Source organism: Schistocerca serialis, chromosome 8 (genome assembly GCF_023864345.2).
Source record: "Schistocerca serialis cubense isolate TAMUIC-IGC-003099 chromosome 8, iqSchSeri2.2, whole genome shotgun sequence".
In the NCBI taxonomy this organism is placed as follows: Eukaryota; Metazoa; Arthropoda; class Insecta; order Orthoptera; family Acrididae; genus Schistocerca; species Schistocerca serialis.
Window position 1 is genome coordinate 401,292,663 of NC_064645.1, and position 13,986 is coordinate 401,306,648.

The following is a 13,986-nucleotide window of genomic DNA, read 5'->3' on the forward strand; positions in this document are numbered from 1 at the left end:
AGATAGATGGGTAGAAACGAGAATAGTTCTACACTGTCATCAAGTTGCTCACAGATCCTTGACCACAATGGTGGGTCTGTTGACATGCTGCCAACGCTGACTTGTTAGGAAGGCAACAAAGCAGTGAAGGGAGGGGAGAGGTTGTTTGGGGAAGGAGACCAGACAGAGAGGTCATTGGTCTAATCGGATTAGGGAACGACGGGGAAGGAAGTCGGTCATGCTCTTTCAAAGGAACCATCTGGGGATTTGCCTGGAGCGATTTAAGGAAACCACGGAAAACCTAAATCGTGATGGCCAGACACGGGATTGAACCGTCGTCCTCCCCCACTGCGCTAGCCACTGCACCACCTCGCTCGGTAAAAGCAGTGAAACAACTAGATCCTCAAATGAACCAAAATCGTAATATGCCAGTTATTACAGTGATATGTATGAATATAACCATAAGTCAAGTGACAGTCCTACTTATTAGAAGGCCATCACTTTACAAATATCATCGATCCAAACTCAGGGTTACTGACTGAAAATGTGACTCACCAGGGAAGGACTCGTTGAGCAGGTAGGCTGGCCTGGGAAAGTTGATGTCTTCGGGGCGACCCCAGTAGTTGTGGTCGGCAGTGCCATCGCCGACCTGCAGGTAGAGCTGGTTGGGCTGGGGGTGCGCCTTCAGCAGCCAGTCGGTGCCCCACTTGATGGCGTCACGCACTCCATCCAAGAGGCCCGCCTGCTGGTACCCTGCTTGGAACTCGATCGCCCCCCACGACAGCACAGTGAACGCCGATGTCGCGGGGAAGGTGAACTTGACGAAGTCTCCCGCTATAAGAATAACACACTCGTCGTCATATAAAACTGATAATTAAGGATCACATAACCATTTACAAAAATGGTTCAAATGGCTCTGAGCACTATGGGACTTAACATCTGTGGTCATCAGTTCCCTAGAACTTAGAACTACTTAAACCTAACCTAAGGACATCACACACATCGATGCCCGAGGCAGGATTCGAACCTGCGACCGTAGCAGTAGCGCGGTTCCAGACTGCAGCGCCTTTAACCGCACGGCCACTTCGGCCGGCGGCTGTTAAGTATAATACCATTTAGATGAAGGGGAGATTTACGTGGTGCAGGAAGTAATTTATCGAGGCTGTTGGTCACTTACATCGCAACACCATGAAGGCAGCATGTAACAAACGTCAAACTGGTATGAAGTATACTGCATGATTGAATATGCAAATAATTAAAATTTCAATGTAATTGCACCAAATAAGAGGTAGCAACACAATCTGCGTTATGTACATATGTAAAGATTGTGCAGTGGGTTTCTCATTCAGAAATCGCATTTTATTGTCCCTTGGTCGGAAGGAGACTGGAGCATGCCTTATGTAATACAGAGGAACGTCCACTGCCACAGGACTGTGGCCTGTTAAAACTGAGGTTGTCCATTCCACTGTATTGCAGCTCGCGTTGGTCAGGAAACACGCGATTATCATATGAATGTAGACTCGGGGAGGGCCTCACTCGCGCCGTTCATGATATCAGTGGCCCCATGTAACTAGCGCTCGAGAGCACACCCACATACGATTGATTTTAATATTTGTTCCGCTTCCTGGTGCTACAGTTTTAATTGCTGACCCTGTTAACGGACATAATTACGTGAACGATAAAACGTGCTCCTTAAGTTGAGTAGTTTTGGACTCTTGAACGCCGTACAATTGACATTACTGGCGCTGAAGATCTGAGCCGCCAATAGTTGTGTCCAAGGTTAACGGTGCACTGGCCTATTAGCGTACTATTAACAGCGTGTGATCTTTTTTTTTATTGAGTGTTCAGCCTTCTGACTAGTTTCATGTAGCCTGCCATCACTTCCTCTCCCTTCACAACATTTTCATCTCAGAGTATTTGCAACCTATGTTCTTAATTATTTGCTAGATGTGTAGCAACCTCAGCCTGCTTCTACAGTTCTTAGCCTCTGCAACTCCCTCTAGTAGTGTTAACAGATGTCCTATCGTCCTGTCCCTTCTTCTTATCAATGTCTTCATATTTTCCTTTCCTCGCCGATTCAGTGGAGAACCTACTCATTCCTTACCTTATCAGTCCACTAATTTTCAAGATTATTCTGTAGCACGACAACTCAAATGCTTCTTTTCTTTTCTGTTCCGATTTTCCTCCCCTTCCATGTTTCACTGCCATAAGATGCTGCGCACCAAACGTACATTCTCAGAAATTTGTTACTCCTTCCAACAATAATTTCATTTTAGGTTTCTTCACATTTTCATGTAGCCAGTTCACCTTAGGTTATCTGCACTTCCAGTTTATTTCATTCCTAAATAACGTGTATTGCTGTATTCCTGAATTTTCCTCAACGCGTTTCTACTTCCTCCTTTCATCGATCAACTGAAGTATTATCTCTGTTACCCAAGTTTTCATTGCAGTTAACTTCCTTGTACCTACGTTTTTTTCTCCAACTTTAATGTTGGCCTGTGAGATGTCCATTCCTCTCCACTGTCTACTGAGCTACTCATTATCGCAGTATCTATAGCCTCAGAGAACTTCAAGCTTATCTTTTCATCCTTTAGTACCTCCGTATCACACTTCTGTACGCACTGATTCTTCCTGACTGAACTCTTAAACTTCAGCTTACACTTCATCACTACTACACTCTTATCTGAGTCTGTACCTGGGTCCGTCTTACGATCCATTATAAGATTTCTAAATCTCTGCCTAACCATGATGTATTCTAACCGAATTGTTCCTGAATCTCTCAGGCCTTTCCAAGTAAACCTCCTCCTCTTGCGATTCTTGAACAGAGTATTCGCTGTTACCATATGAAATTTATTGCAGAGCTCAATTAGACTTTCTCATCTCTCATTCCTACAACAAAGACCATTTTCTTCCATAACATTTTCTTCTATTCCGTCCATACAACCGCATTCCAATCTCCCATGACTACTACATTTTCATTTCCTTTCACGTACATATTACCTGTTCAATATTCTCTTATACGTTCTCTATCTCTTCATCTCCTGCCTTTGGCATCGGTATGTATACGTGAACTATTGTTGTCAGCGTCGATTTATTGTCGATTCTCATGAGAGCAACACTGTCACAGAACTGTTCATAGTAACTCACTCTCTGTCTTCATTATGAATCTTACACCTGTCACTGCAATTTCTGCTGCTGTTAAAATTACCTAGAGTCATGTGACCAGAAATACCTATCTTCTTTCCGTTTCACTTCACTATACGTGCCTCAAAATTACAATGTCCTGTGGAATCTTTTCACCTCTTCTTTTTTTTCATAAATCTTACAGTGGCTGTAGTTCATTGTGTATAACATGACGAAAGTCTCTGTTACGTACATATTCGTGGTTCAGTTGTCTCCATAGATTACTTCTGTCCTCGTCCCCATGTTTTGCTAGGTGGTCCTCGTCCTTATCTTTCAGAAGGGACAAATAAAAGTATTTTCAGAGGTTAGTTTTCCTCCTGCTTCCTTCTAATATGTCCGTATCGCAGTAGTCTGTGTCGTTCAGTGCTGTTTGTAATACCTTCTTCCATTTACATTCCTTCCACTATTGTATTTACTTTGAATATGATGCATTCGCCTCTCTTCACAGCTTCCTCTCGTTACATTAAGCTTCAGACTTTGCAATTTTCTCTCTTGCTTTTTTATGACGTATGGAGAGTGATTCACTCAAAACGAATTGACGATGTAGATTACAGAAATTGCTACAGAATTTAAGAAAAGCCAATGCTTAATTGACATGAAAAACGGTTACTTTTGTGAATAAACGCTAACCATTGCTATTATATGCGTACAATTTGTGAGTATTTTATAAACTCACCGTCGAAGTAGCCTTGCGTGAGGTCCTCGCCGAAGATTCCTTTGTCGTCAAGGCACGAATCCTTGCGCCAGGATACCAAAGGGTCCATGCCGGTCAGCTTTCCTGAACGCTGTGCTTGGTAGAATAGCAGCGACTTATAGATAACCTCTGTGTAGTTGTATGTCGCACCTGTAAAAGATATGACAGTTGTTGTTAGGATGAACGAATCTCGTTAATCTTAGCTGTACCAACGTTTCGCTAACGACTCTGCGATTTTTTCCGCAGTGAAGAACTGGATATCGCACATATCCTACACAGTGGGGATTATTTATTTGATGCAGGGTAGTTGTTTGGTAAAGAATATAACGCAATTAAATAAAAACTACACGGTTACGTCATTTAGGTTATATTGCTCTTTTCTCTATCTCTCTCCCTCTCTCTGGAAAATACAGTCCAAAACTCGGCACTGGATAATACCAGCATTTCATCCTTTTCCTGACACAAGAACTTGGTGAGTATGGATCGATGCAGACCCAGTTTTTCATGCAAGCAAGTAGAAAGTTGCGGTACGCAATATGGAACGCAAATATCGTAGTCATTGTCCTGATGCCAGCTAATAGTGTGTGTAGTGTATGAAGTGATTGGTGTTGAGAATGAATGAACCGTGTAGCACTAGCTTCTTACATTATGAAATAATTTCATTGTAAGAACATTATTGTACACTATCAACAAACCGAATGAGGTTACATAGTTTTTAAACTGGCCTGATATTCCGAAGGATGGACGCTCTAATCCTAATTCCACCACTGTTATTTAGGTTTCCGTGGCTTTCCTAAAATACTCCAGTCGAATACAGGAATGATTGCTACTACTGTATAAGTCCACTGCTGTCTATCCGTTCAGTTCTTGACGGACTACACGTCTGTAAACGACAGTGTGTATGAATTATGTTTCCTCTTCTCAAGCTCTAATACCACTACATGTGCCGTATCCATATTTACACGATCCATGGATGTATAAATATCACCACCGGTTTTCTTGATTAGCCATCTGACCAGTCAAGTATCTCATTATACTATTTACAAACATCATTAGATTCTTGCAATCAATCCCTCTTCGTCTAAGATTTCCGGTCGTATGTTATTAGTCTTCCACAACATTGGCTTCACGCGATAGATGTAGACGAATAAATGAGCTTGTCGGTACTTTTTGAATACATGTGTATTTTGATTTGATGTGGCTTGCCACATGCAACAGTTAGCCAACATTTAGTATAGTGGGCCTACTTCTGTTTATCTTGTTTTGTACCACGTTGCGCCAGTGTTACATGTTTCTAATCTATGGATCTCTAAGCCCATGGGTTCAGCTGAAATCTTTGTAACATCGTACGTGATTTTGATTAATTTCAATCAGTAGCATAGTAGAGCGTCCTTCAGACATTCAAAGAAGCTACAAGCCCTAATGAGGGAGTCCTGCGCAGATGGAGACGCAACGTTGGGTTTCAGTATGAGATTCATCCGACCATGGCATAATAACCCAGAATATTTTAATAAATGTGATACTTCAGATCGTAAAAGCTCATATTTTACAAAATTAATGCGTTGCTAGGCAGTGGTTCAGCCAAAGGCAGTATACCTAAATAAAAACTTTTGAAAGTCACTCTCTGAACAGAATGTACAAAATCATTTACGTAGAGAGAAGAATAGCTAAAACATGTGACGGCGAGTGTTGTACATTGAGAATGCTGATCCTAGTAACACATAATGTTTCCTCATCGGTGCTTGAATCTAGTGATCGGTTTTAGAATCACCTGGAGGAATACACCCTACAGACCGCCACAAGCAGTTTCCGGCACTTTCTACTATTTTTGTCGTTGTGAGACATGAAGTTACGTTTAGTGCACCATTTGTAAATATTTCGAATTCAAAAATCTAATTGTTATGTATCACATTAAAGTTATTTTAAAGATATTTTTAATTCTGGGATTACAAAGTCTTATGGCAAGTAAAATTCCGTATACTTTTACAACAAGTCTGGAACCGCGCGACCACTACGGTCGCAGGTTCGAATCCTGCCTCGGGCATGGATGTGTGTGATGTCCTTAGGTTATTTAGGTTTAAGTAGTTCTAAGTTCTAGGGGACTAATGACCTCAGCAGTTAAGTCCTATAGTGCTCAGAGCCATTTGAACCATTTTTTGTTCTCGCCAACGCACATTCCGCGTCGGGATAAGACGAATTATGTTTTATACAGAGACAAAAAAAATGGCTCTGAGCACTATGGGACTTAATATCGGAGGTCATCAGTCACCTAAAACTTAGAACTACTTAAACCTAACTAACCTATGGATATCACACACATCCATGCCCGAGGCAGGATTCGAACCTGTGACCGTAGCGGTCGCGCAGTTCCAGACTGAAGCGCCTAGAACCGCTCGGTCACCACGGCCGGCTATATAGAGACATATAGACAGTTATTATTAACTCAGTTTGTGAGTCGAAGAGGAAAGCAAATGACCACTGATGCTCAACGTATCCTTAGACATACACCACACGATGGCTTAGGAGTATGTACAGACATGTAGATGTCTTTATGTCAAAAGTGGTAATGCACACTGTACTACAGGCAAGCAGTACTACGTACGAAAATTGAAACTTCCTAGCGGATTAAAACTGTGTACCACACCGAGACTCGAAATCAGGACATTTCGCCTTTCGCCCGAATGTGTTCGACCGACTGAGCTACGCAAACACGACTCACGCCCCTTCCCCACATCTTGTATTCTGCCAGTTGTGAGTTAACGAGCATTTCCCTCTCATTTAAGTATATGGCCGAATGAGTCACCCTTCAGAAGTTGTGAAACCAACCCTATCGTCCAGGACCGGATGCCACAAAGGGCGCATATTCACCACGAGATGGGAAAATTCACAGGCGTCTACTGTCTATTGAGGCCTAAGCGCTGTAGTGTGCGAGTGAGACAGACGAGAACTTACGTGATAGGGAAACCCAGGAGAAGCCTTTTGTGGCCAAGGAGACGTAGCAGTGGCCATAAAGGGAAACATTTATGAAAAGTACTTAATTCTGTAGTAATGCAGGGAGCCAAGCCACAGTAATATTAATCTGTCATCCTCCATAAATTTTAATGCCGATTCCAATAAAACTTGAATATTGATCATATCTATAATAGTTTAGGATTTATTGTTAAAGTGAAATTGACACGTTTTGTAACAAAGACCTAAAAAATCTGAACGCTTTAGTTGATCTTAACGACCGACATTTCATATAGAAGCTCATCAATAAAACGACACATGATGTAAATATCAACTCTGTAATTTCATTTGTTTAAAAGATATAGTAAATTTAAATTATCAGCCTTTTCAATTAAACATCAGATCATAATTTGCTCCACGCAAAACACATTGAAAGATGACAGCATGAGACGTTATTGTATCATTAGGTAACAGATTATTTTTTGTAAAGTTCAGTGCATAATACTTACTCTATTCTTTACTTATTTATCAGAAAGGACATTGATGCAAGGCTACTGGCCGTGACATTCATATTTAAGAAGGAAATTGAATTGGTTTTATGTAAAAGAATTTAACTTTTATTACGTAATGGATATTACTGTTACTTTTTTTAGAGTGTGAAAGTGGTCAAGCTTTGATTATTTAAATATGTTAAAATGTAAAATAATGTAGAATCAGCTGTAGTCAATCAGATGGACGGCTGCAGGAAAGGGAACTGACCTAGCTAGTAGAGCGAGGATATTCAGCTCGCGGGAAACGTGGCCCGGGACGGATAGAGGACAGTGCTGGTGCAGACGCGAAAGTGGACAGTGCTGGTCTAGACATCAAAGGGTACAGTTCGGTCTAAGACGCGAAAGTGGACCGTCGGTCTTTAGGTAGTTAGGAAGTGAAACGACTTAGATAATTTCGCGTTGTGTGGTATCGCGGGAGCGTTGAGCAGCCGCGCGCCTGGTGTGAACTCTTACTTTTCGTGTGAATATCGAGGTGGAGTATTGTGTCTCGCAATGAGATTGTGAATGCTTGAACTGTGTCAAATGGATATGCGCTCTAATGTAACAGTAACTCTAAATACGACCACTTTCGCTATTAGTTTGCTTTCTGACTAAGCATTATTCTAATCAAATCGCAAATGCGTGGCCTACATCATTTATGCGTCGTTAATTTAGTTCCATATATTATTACTACTGTTATTATATGTTATGTTAACTACGTATTTCGCAAACTTGTCATCAGCCAGAAAATGTCACCAAAGGCTCACAAGTGTCTAATTTACGGCGTGCAAGGCGACACATGCGGTTCAACCCCTAGACCAGTGAATCCGAACATGTATGGGATGTTGGCTCGCACAGTACCTCGTCTCCTACCTTCCAAATTTAATTATTCCCATAACACTATGCCACCACATCCCAAAATTATTATTCTTTTAGGTAAGTTCAGTGCTAAGTCTGATATTAATATACACTGAGATGAAGTCCATGTTAGTCGTTCCAGACCATTTTAGTGTCAAAATTTTGCTAAGTTACGTATTTCTTTGTCTAGTTAACTCGAATAAAATAAATAAAGATTGTAACCAAACAGTTATTCGGTTATTAACGTAGTTACAAAATATCCAGGCTAATGAGTGAATTACATTTCTAAAACATTTTTTCAGTTGTACATTCGCCATTCGAAATTTCTCCTCTCGATTATGTACACCGGCGGTTGTGCCAATAAAATTACCTGCAGTATTTAAAGTTTATTTATGACAACGTGTACGACATTTCTTATTTCGTGAATTTTGAAATAGTAGATGAAACAAGTCATATTCTTTTACCAAACCGCCACCTCTCTGGGTTCATCGTATCGCGACTGATCAAATTATATACTCAACTTCAGTAAGCTTCACGTATTATCACATGATGCTTTGAGACATATGAGTTTATGGAGAGCTTCTATATCTCCAGTTACATCTACATGACTGCTCAGCAAATTATAGTTTATTACTTGGCAGAGGGTTTATCGAACCACTTGCAAGCTATTTCTCTACCGTTCCATTCTCTAATAGTGCGTGGAAAAAACGAACACCTAAACCTTTCCACTTTTGGAAGAAATAGCTCGTAATTGAACCTTCGTCAAAATATCTAGCCCCAAGGAAAAATGCCTTTGTTTTAATGACTGCCAGGCCAACTGCCTTGCACCCTCTCTCTCCCTTACTGAGCGACGATGCAAAACGAAATCCCTTCTTTGAACGTTTCCGATATCCTCCGTCAGTACTGTCTGGAAATTATACCATAAAGCGTAGCAAAACTCCTGGAGAGGACGGACAAGAGTATTTTCGTTTACATACATCTGATGTGTGGAAGAAGCTAGGATATTTTATCTAGTTTTCACCCTGTCTCAAAATATTTTCATACACCAAATGCACTGTTTGTTGTGCACTGCGTAGCGCATGACGAACGCTAGAACAGTAAATTAGCTACCATCATAAGTGCACGAACAGCAAAAGTTTTTGCACCGTCTCAGAAGCAAGGACATTTCCATAAATACCTTAAGAGCACAGTGGTTTATGTCATAATCTGTTGTACCAGAATGAGACAGCCAAAACGGAAGACGTAAAAACACAGGGCACGTAAGTGATTACGCGCTCTGCTAAACATCGGCAGGGAGAGTTGCGCAGACGAACCACCCGAGGCCATCCACCATGTACAACCGGCTTCATACGAAATGTGAATGTGGCCGTGCAAGTTCACGATGACGTGGACGTAGCCTCCAGGAACGTCCCACAAAAGCCTTTTCAAAGAACTGCGTATACATGCTTCTGCTTCTCAGGAAATTTGTCTGAGGTAATATATCTCTTTTTCAAATCAAGAACCCGATTCACAGAGTCAAAAGCGGATAACAGAATAACCCTTGTAAAAACTGCGTTTCAGGACGGTGTCCATAACTCACGAAATAACTTTTCAATATCTCTGGCAACAAATCCAGAAAGATTCGTCACTACAGCAGTCTTATAGTAATTGAGAAAGGATAGAAGTTTGTAAAACTGATTACCTATAATTCTCGCCGTAATGAATTTACAGGTACCTTAAGATCAGTGTCTCAAGGCTCCACAGCATCTAAATAAATATAATATTCTTAAAACAAAGAAATTATTCCTGTTAAATGGTTAATACTGAAAGGCTCGGAAAGAGAGGAAAAAAATGCAAACAGAAACATATTGCACCGTCTTCGAGCGAAATTAGAACTACTAATAAACATTATCAACTCCCGATAATCGAACCATTTATATCTGAATATACACGGAAGAGAGAAAGAAACTGGTACAACCTGCCTAATATCATGTAGGGCCCCCGCTAGCACACCTAAGTGCCGCAACACGACGTGGCACAGACTCGACTAATGTCTGAAGTAGTGCTGGAGGGAATTAACACCATGAATTCTGCAGGGCTGTCCATATATCCGTAAGAATACAAGGGGTGGAGATCTCTTCCGAACAGCACGTTGCCAGGCACTCCAGATGTGTTCAATGACGTTCATGGAGTCTCGTGGCAACCGGAAATGTTTAAACTCAGAAGAGTGTTCCTGGAGCCACTCTGTAGCAATTCTGTTAAGTGAGAGGTGTCGCAGTGTCCTGCTGGATTTGTCCAGGTCTGTCGGAATGCACAATGGAAATGAATGGATGCAGGTGATAAGATAGGAAATTTACGAACGTGTCACCTGTCAGAGTCGTATCTAGACACTCAGGGGTCCCATATCACTCCAACTGCACACGATCCACACCATTACAGAGCATCCGCCAGTTTGAACAGTGTCCTGATGACAGGCAGGGTCCATGGATTCATGAACTTGTCCCCATACCCGTACACGTCCATCCGCTCGATACAACTTGAAACGCGACTCTTCCGACCAGGCAACATGTTTTCAGTCAACAACAGTCAAATATTGGTGTTGACGGGCCCAGGCGAGGCGTAAAGTTTTGTGTCGCGCAGTTGTCAAGGGTACACTAGTGGGCCTTAGGCTCCGAAAGTCCATATCAATGATGTTTCCTCGAATGATTCGCACTCTGACACTTGTTGATGGCCCAACACTGAAATCCGCAGCAGTTTGCGGTAGATTTGCTCTTCTGTCATGTTGAACGGTTCTCTTCAATCGTCGTTGGTCCCGTTCTTGCAGGGTCTTTTTCCGGCGGCAGCGATGTCTGAGATTTGATGATTTGACGAATTTGTGATATTCAGGGTACACTCGCGAAATTGACGTACGGTAAAATCCCCACTTCATCGCTATCTCGAAGATGCTGTGACCCAGAGCTCGTGCACGGACTGTAACATGACGTTAAAACTCGCTTAAATCTTGATAGCCCGCCATTGTAGCAGCAGTAAGCGATCTAACAACTGCGCCGGACACTTGTTGTGTTATATGAGCGTTGCCGATCGGAAGGGCGTATTCTGCCTGTTTAGATATCTCTGTATTTGAACATGCATATCTATACCAGTTTGTTTGGCACTTTAGTGTATATCTTACGTTGGAGAGAGCCTCTTTCATGGAAGTAGGACTGTGGCACCTATTTATCTTTGTAATACATAATACTTAAAACCTACATAAGGTATAGTATAGAAACAGAAAAAAAACACAGTACACAGATGGTCAGTATGATGGTGTATTTTTACAAAAAAAAGCACACCATTAATCAGTCACTGTGAGAAAACGTGAGAGATCGCAAGTGTTTATGTATATGTATTTAGTAACTTAAAATTAATTAGTTTTGTATACAAATCGACACATTCCACATGGCGGGGGAATATCACAAATGAGTTCACGAAACATGAAACATTTTACAACCGCTTCGAGTATAACATAGCGAGAGAACAGATACATAAGTAACTTACCGTATGCGACGCCGACCAACGTCAGCAGTGATAGAGCAGTGAAACGAGCCATGATTGTAGCCTAACTCAAAAACGACTCCGAGAGGGCCCGTATATATATTCAGTTATTGGCGGTTCCGTGTAACGATCCATATTTGTTAACACAGAGCACTTTGTTAGTGAACACATGTGTTTACCGTATCTAGCGCCAATTCGCTTTGTCACGTGCGTGGTTATGGCCACCGCTACATTCATCGGAATGCTGTGTTCATAATACAGGCAAGTGGGAGGCGGCAGTTACATAACATGTTTGTTTTGGACGCTTAGCACCCACAAGGCGGCTTCCGAGAACCACATCATCAGACCACACCTCTCTAGCACGACACGGCACAGTGTGTTTCGTGTTCCTTTGCGGCTCTTGTTCCCTGCTCTTCAGTTGGACATTCTTGTCACGCCACAAGCGAATGCTGACGCTGTTGCGTGAGTGTGTCAGAGGGCCGTCTGCGCACGCAGGTGACGTCAGCTGGAGACAGTAGTGGGTGGTGCCGGTAACAGCTGTCCCAAAGCCACGGCTGATCTCTGCAGAGGCTGCTAACTCGAGACGGCAGCCAGTCACAATTGTGTAACACCAGGCCTCTGAACCCACTGACTCCCAGTTTCATGCCGCTATGTTATCTATTTACAACTTAAGGTTTTGTGTCTTCTATTCGACGTCCTATTTTAATCAGTCAGCACATTAATTTTACTCGTACTCCTGACATTTTTCTTTTTCCTCGTAACATTTCTTGTGACAGCGTAATGTCTACTGTTTTCTGCATTGCTGCCAGAAATCAACTGTGATGTTTGCAATCAGTGCCACTTTGCAATGTATGCAGTAATAGGTGATGACCTTGTTACCACCGAAGCGCAAACTGAAGACAAAACTGCAAATGAAGTGAAGAATCAGGGCCACAATGACCATGGAGTGAGCGAGGGACATGAAGAAGATGGAGAAGGAAGAAATAAAGAGTCTGTTCCCATTGTGAGTTACCCTTTAGAAGCCATTAGAACTGTGAGCATGCTCTATGAAGATAGATGAGAGAGCACTAAAACTCCAAATGAAATAATGAACATAGAACGTAATCTACAATGTGAGTGTTGGACAAACAGACACCAGATTAAAATGACTAATTACCTCACTCCCGAGTAAAGAAGCCTGGTGAGTATTCGATATATTGCTGTATATACTGTATTCATGTAAGCTTAAGAGTGAACGCTGTATGTAAAATAAAACAAGGCTAAACAAATTTGATCTTTTCCATTTCCCACCGCAAGAGAATGAAAATACTAATCTCGGTTACAGCGACACTTGTTTGAAACAACGTAATTATCAAGGTCCTTTGAATGTGGTTATAGCCGGGTTCCACTGTAAATGGAGAAAAATTGCGGTCTTGTAACACTTTCCAGGGGCACTCCTGGCGATACCCTTGTCTCTGTCTGATAAACACTCGCCTTCGAGAACAACGTACTGGGTTCTATTGTATTGTATGTATTGTATGTTAACCGGGGGCCTAGAAACGACGGAGAGGCTCCGTCCCCGCCGCAGCCGCAGTGGTCCACAAACCCACGACGACTTCCGCAGTCCACTTCACCCCTCCGCCGCCCCACGCCGAACCCAGGGTTACTTTGCGGTCCGGTGGATCCCTCCCCCCCCCCTCCCCCAGGGAACGTCTGACACCAGGCGAGTGTAACCCCTATGTTTGCGTGGTAGAGTAATGGTGGTGTACGCGTACATGGAGAACTTGTTTGCGCAGCAATCGCCGAGATAGTGTAACTGAGGCGGAATAAGGGGAACCATCCCGCATTCGCCGAGGCAGATGGAAAACCGCTTAAAAACCATCCACAGACTGGCCGGTTCACCGGACGTCGACACAAATCCGCCAGGCTGATTCGTGCCGGGAACCAGGCGCTCCTTCCCGCCCGAAAAGCAGTGCGTTAGACCGCACAGCCAACCGGGCGGGCTACTGGGTTCTATTACTTAATAAGTTTTCGAGTCACTCCCATACCTGGGGATGTGTTCCGTATCTTCGTACCTTCGGTAACAGTCTGCAGTAGAGCACCATGTCAAATACATTTCGCAGTCTAGGAATATGGAATCTGCATGTTGCCCTTCATCCATCGTTCACAGGATATGATATAAGAAATGGGCAAGCTGAACGATACTTTCGAAAACCTATTTCTTTACTGCCAATAAACCAACTGAGGTTATACGCTTTTTAGACTGTCCTGGTATTCGGAAGGATCGAGGTTCTAAACCCA

At 42.5% G+C, this 13,986-nt stretch overlaps 1 protein-coding gene across 1 annotated transcript in view; it reads right to left on the reverse strand.

Annotated features, from left to right (window-relative positions):
• The window catches only part of LOC126416235 (endoglucanase A-like), a 35,264-nt gene extending 23,419 nt beyond the window's left edge, over positions 1-11,845 (reverse strand). Inside the window, exons 1-3 of the mRNA XM_050083846.1 lie at positions 11,710-11,845; positions 3,839-4,006; positions 535-813 (exon numbers count right to left, since the gene is read on the reverse strand). Coding sequence (XP_049939803.1) covers positions 535-813; positions 3,839-4,006; positions 11,710-11,761 — 499 coding nt within the window. The 5' untranslated portion in view covers positions 11,762-11,845. The remainder of the gene's footprint in view (positions 1-534; positions 814-3,838; positions 4,007-11,709) is intronic.
• Between the last annotated feature and the right edge of the window lie 2,141 nt (positions 11,846-13,986).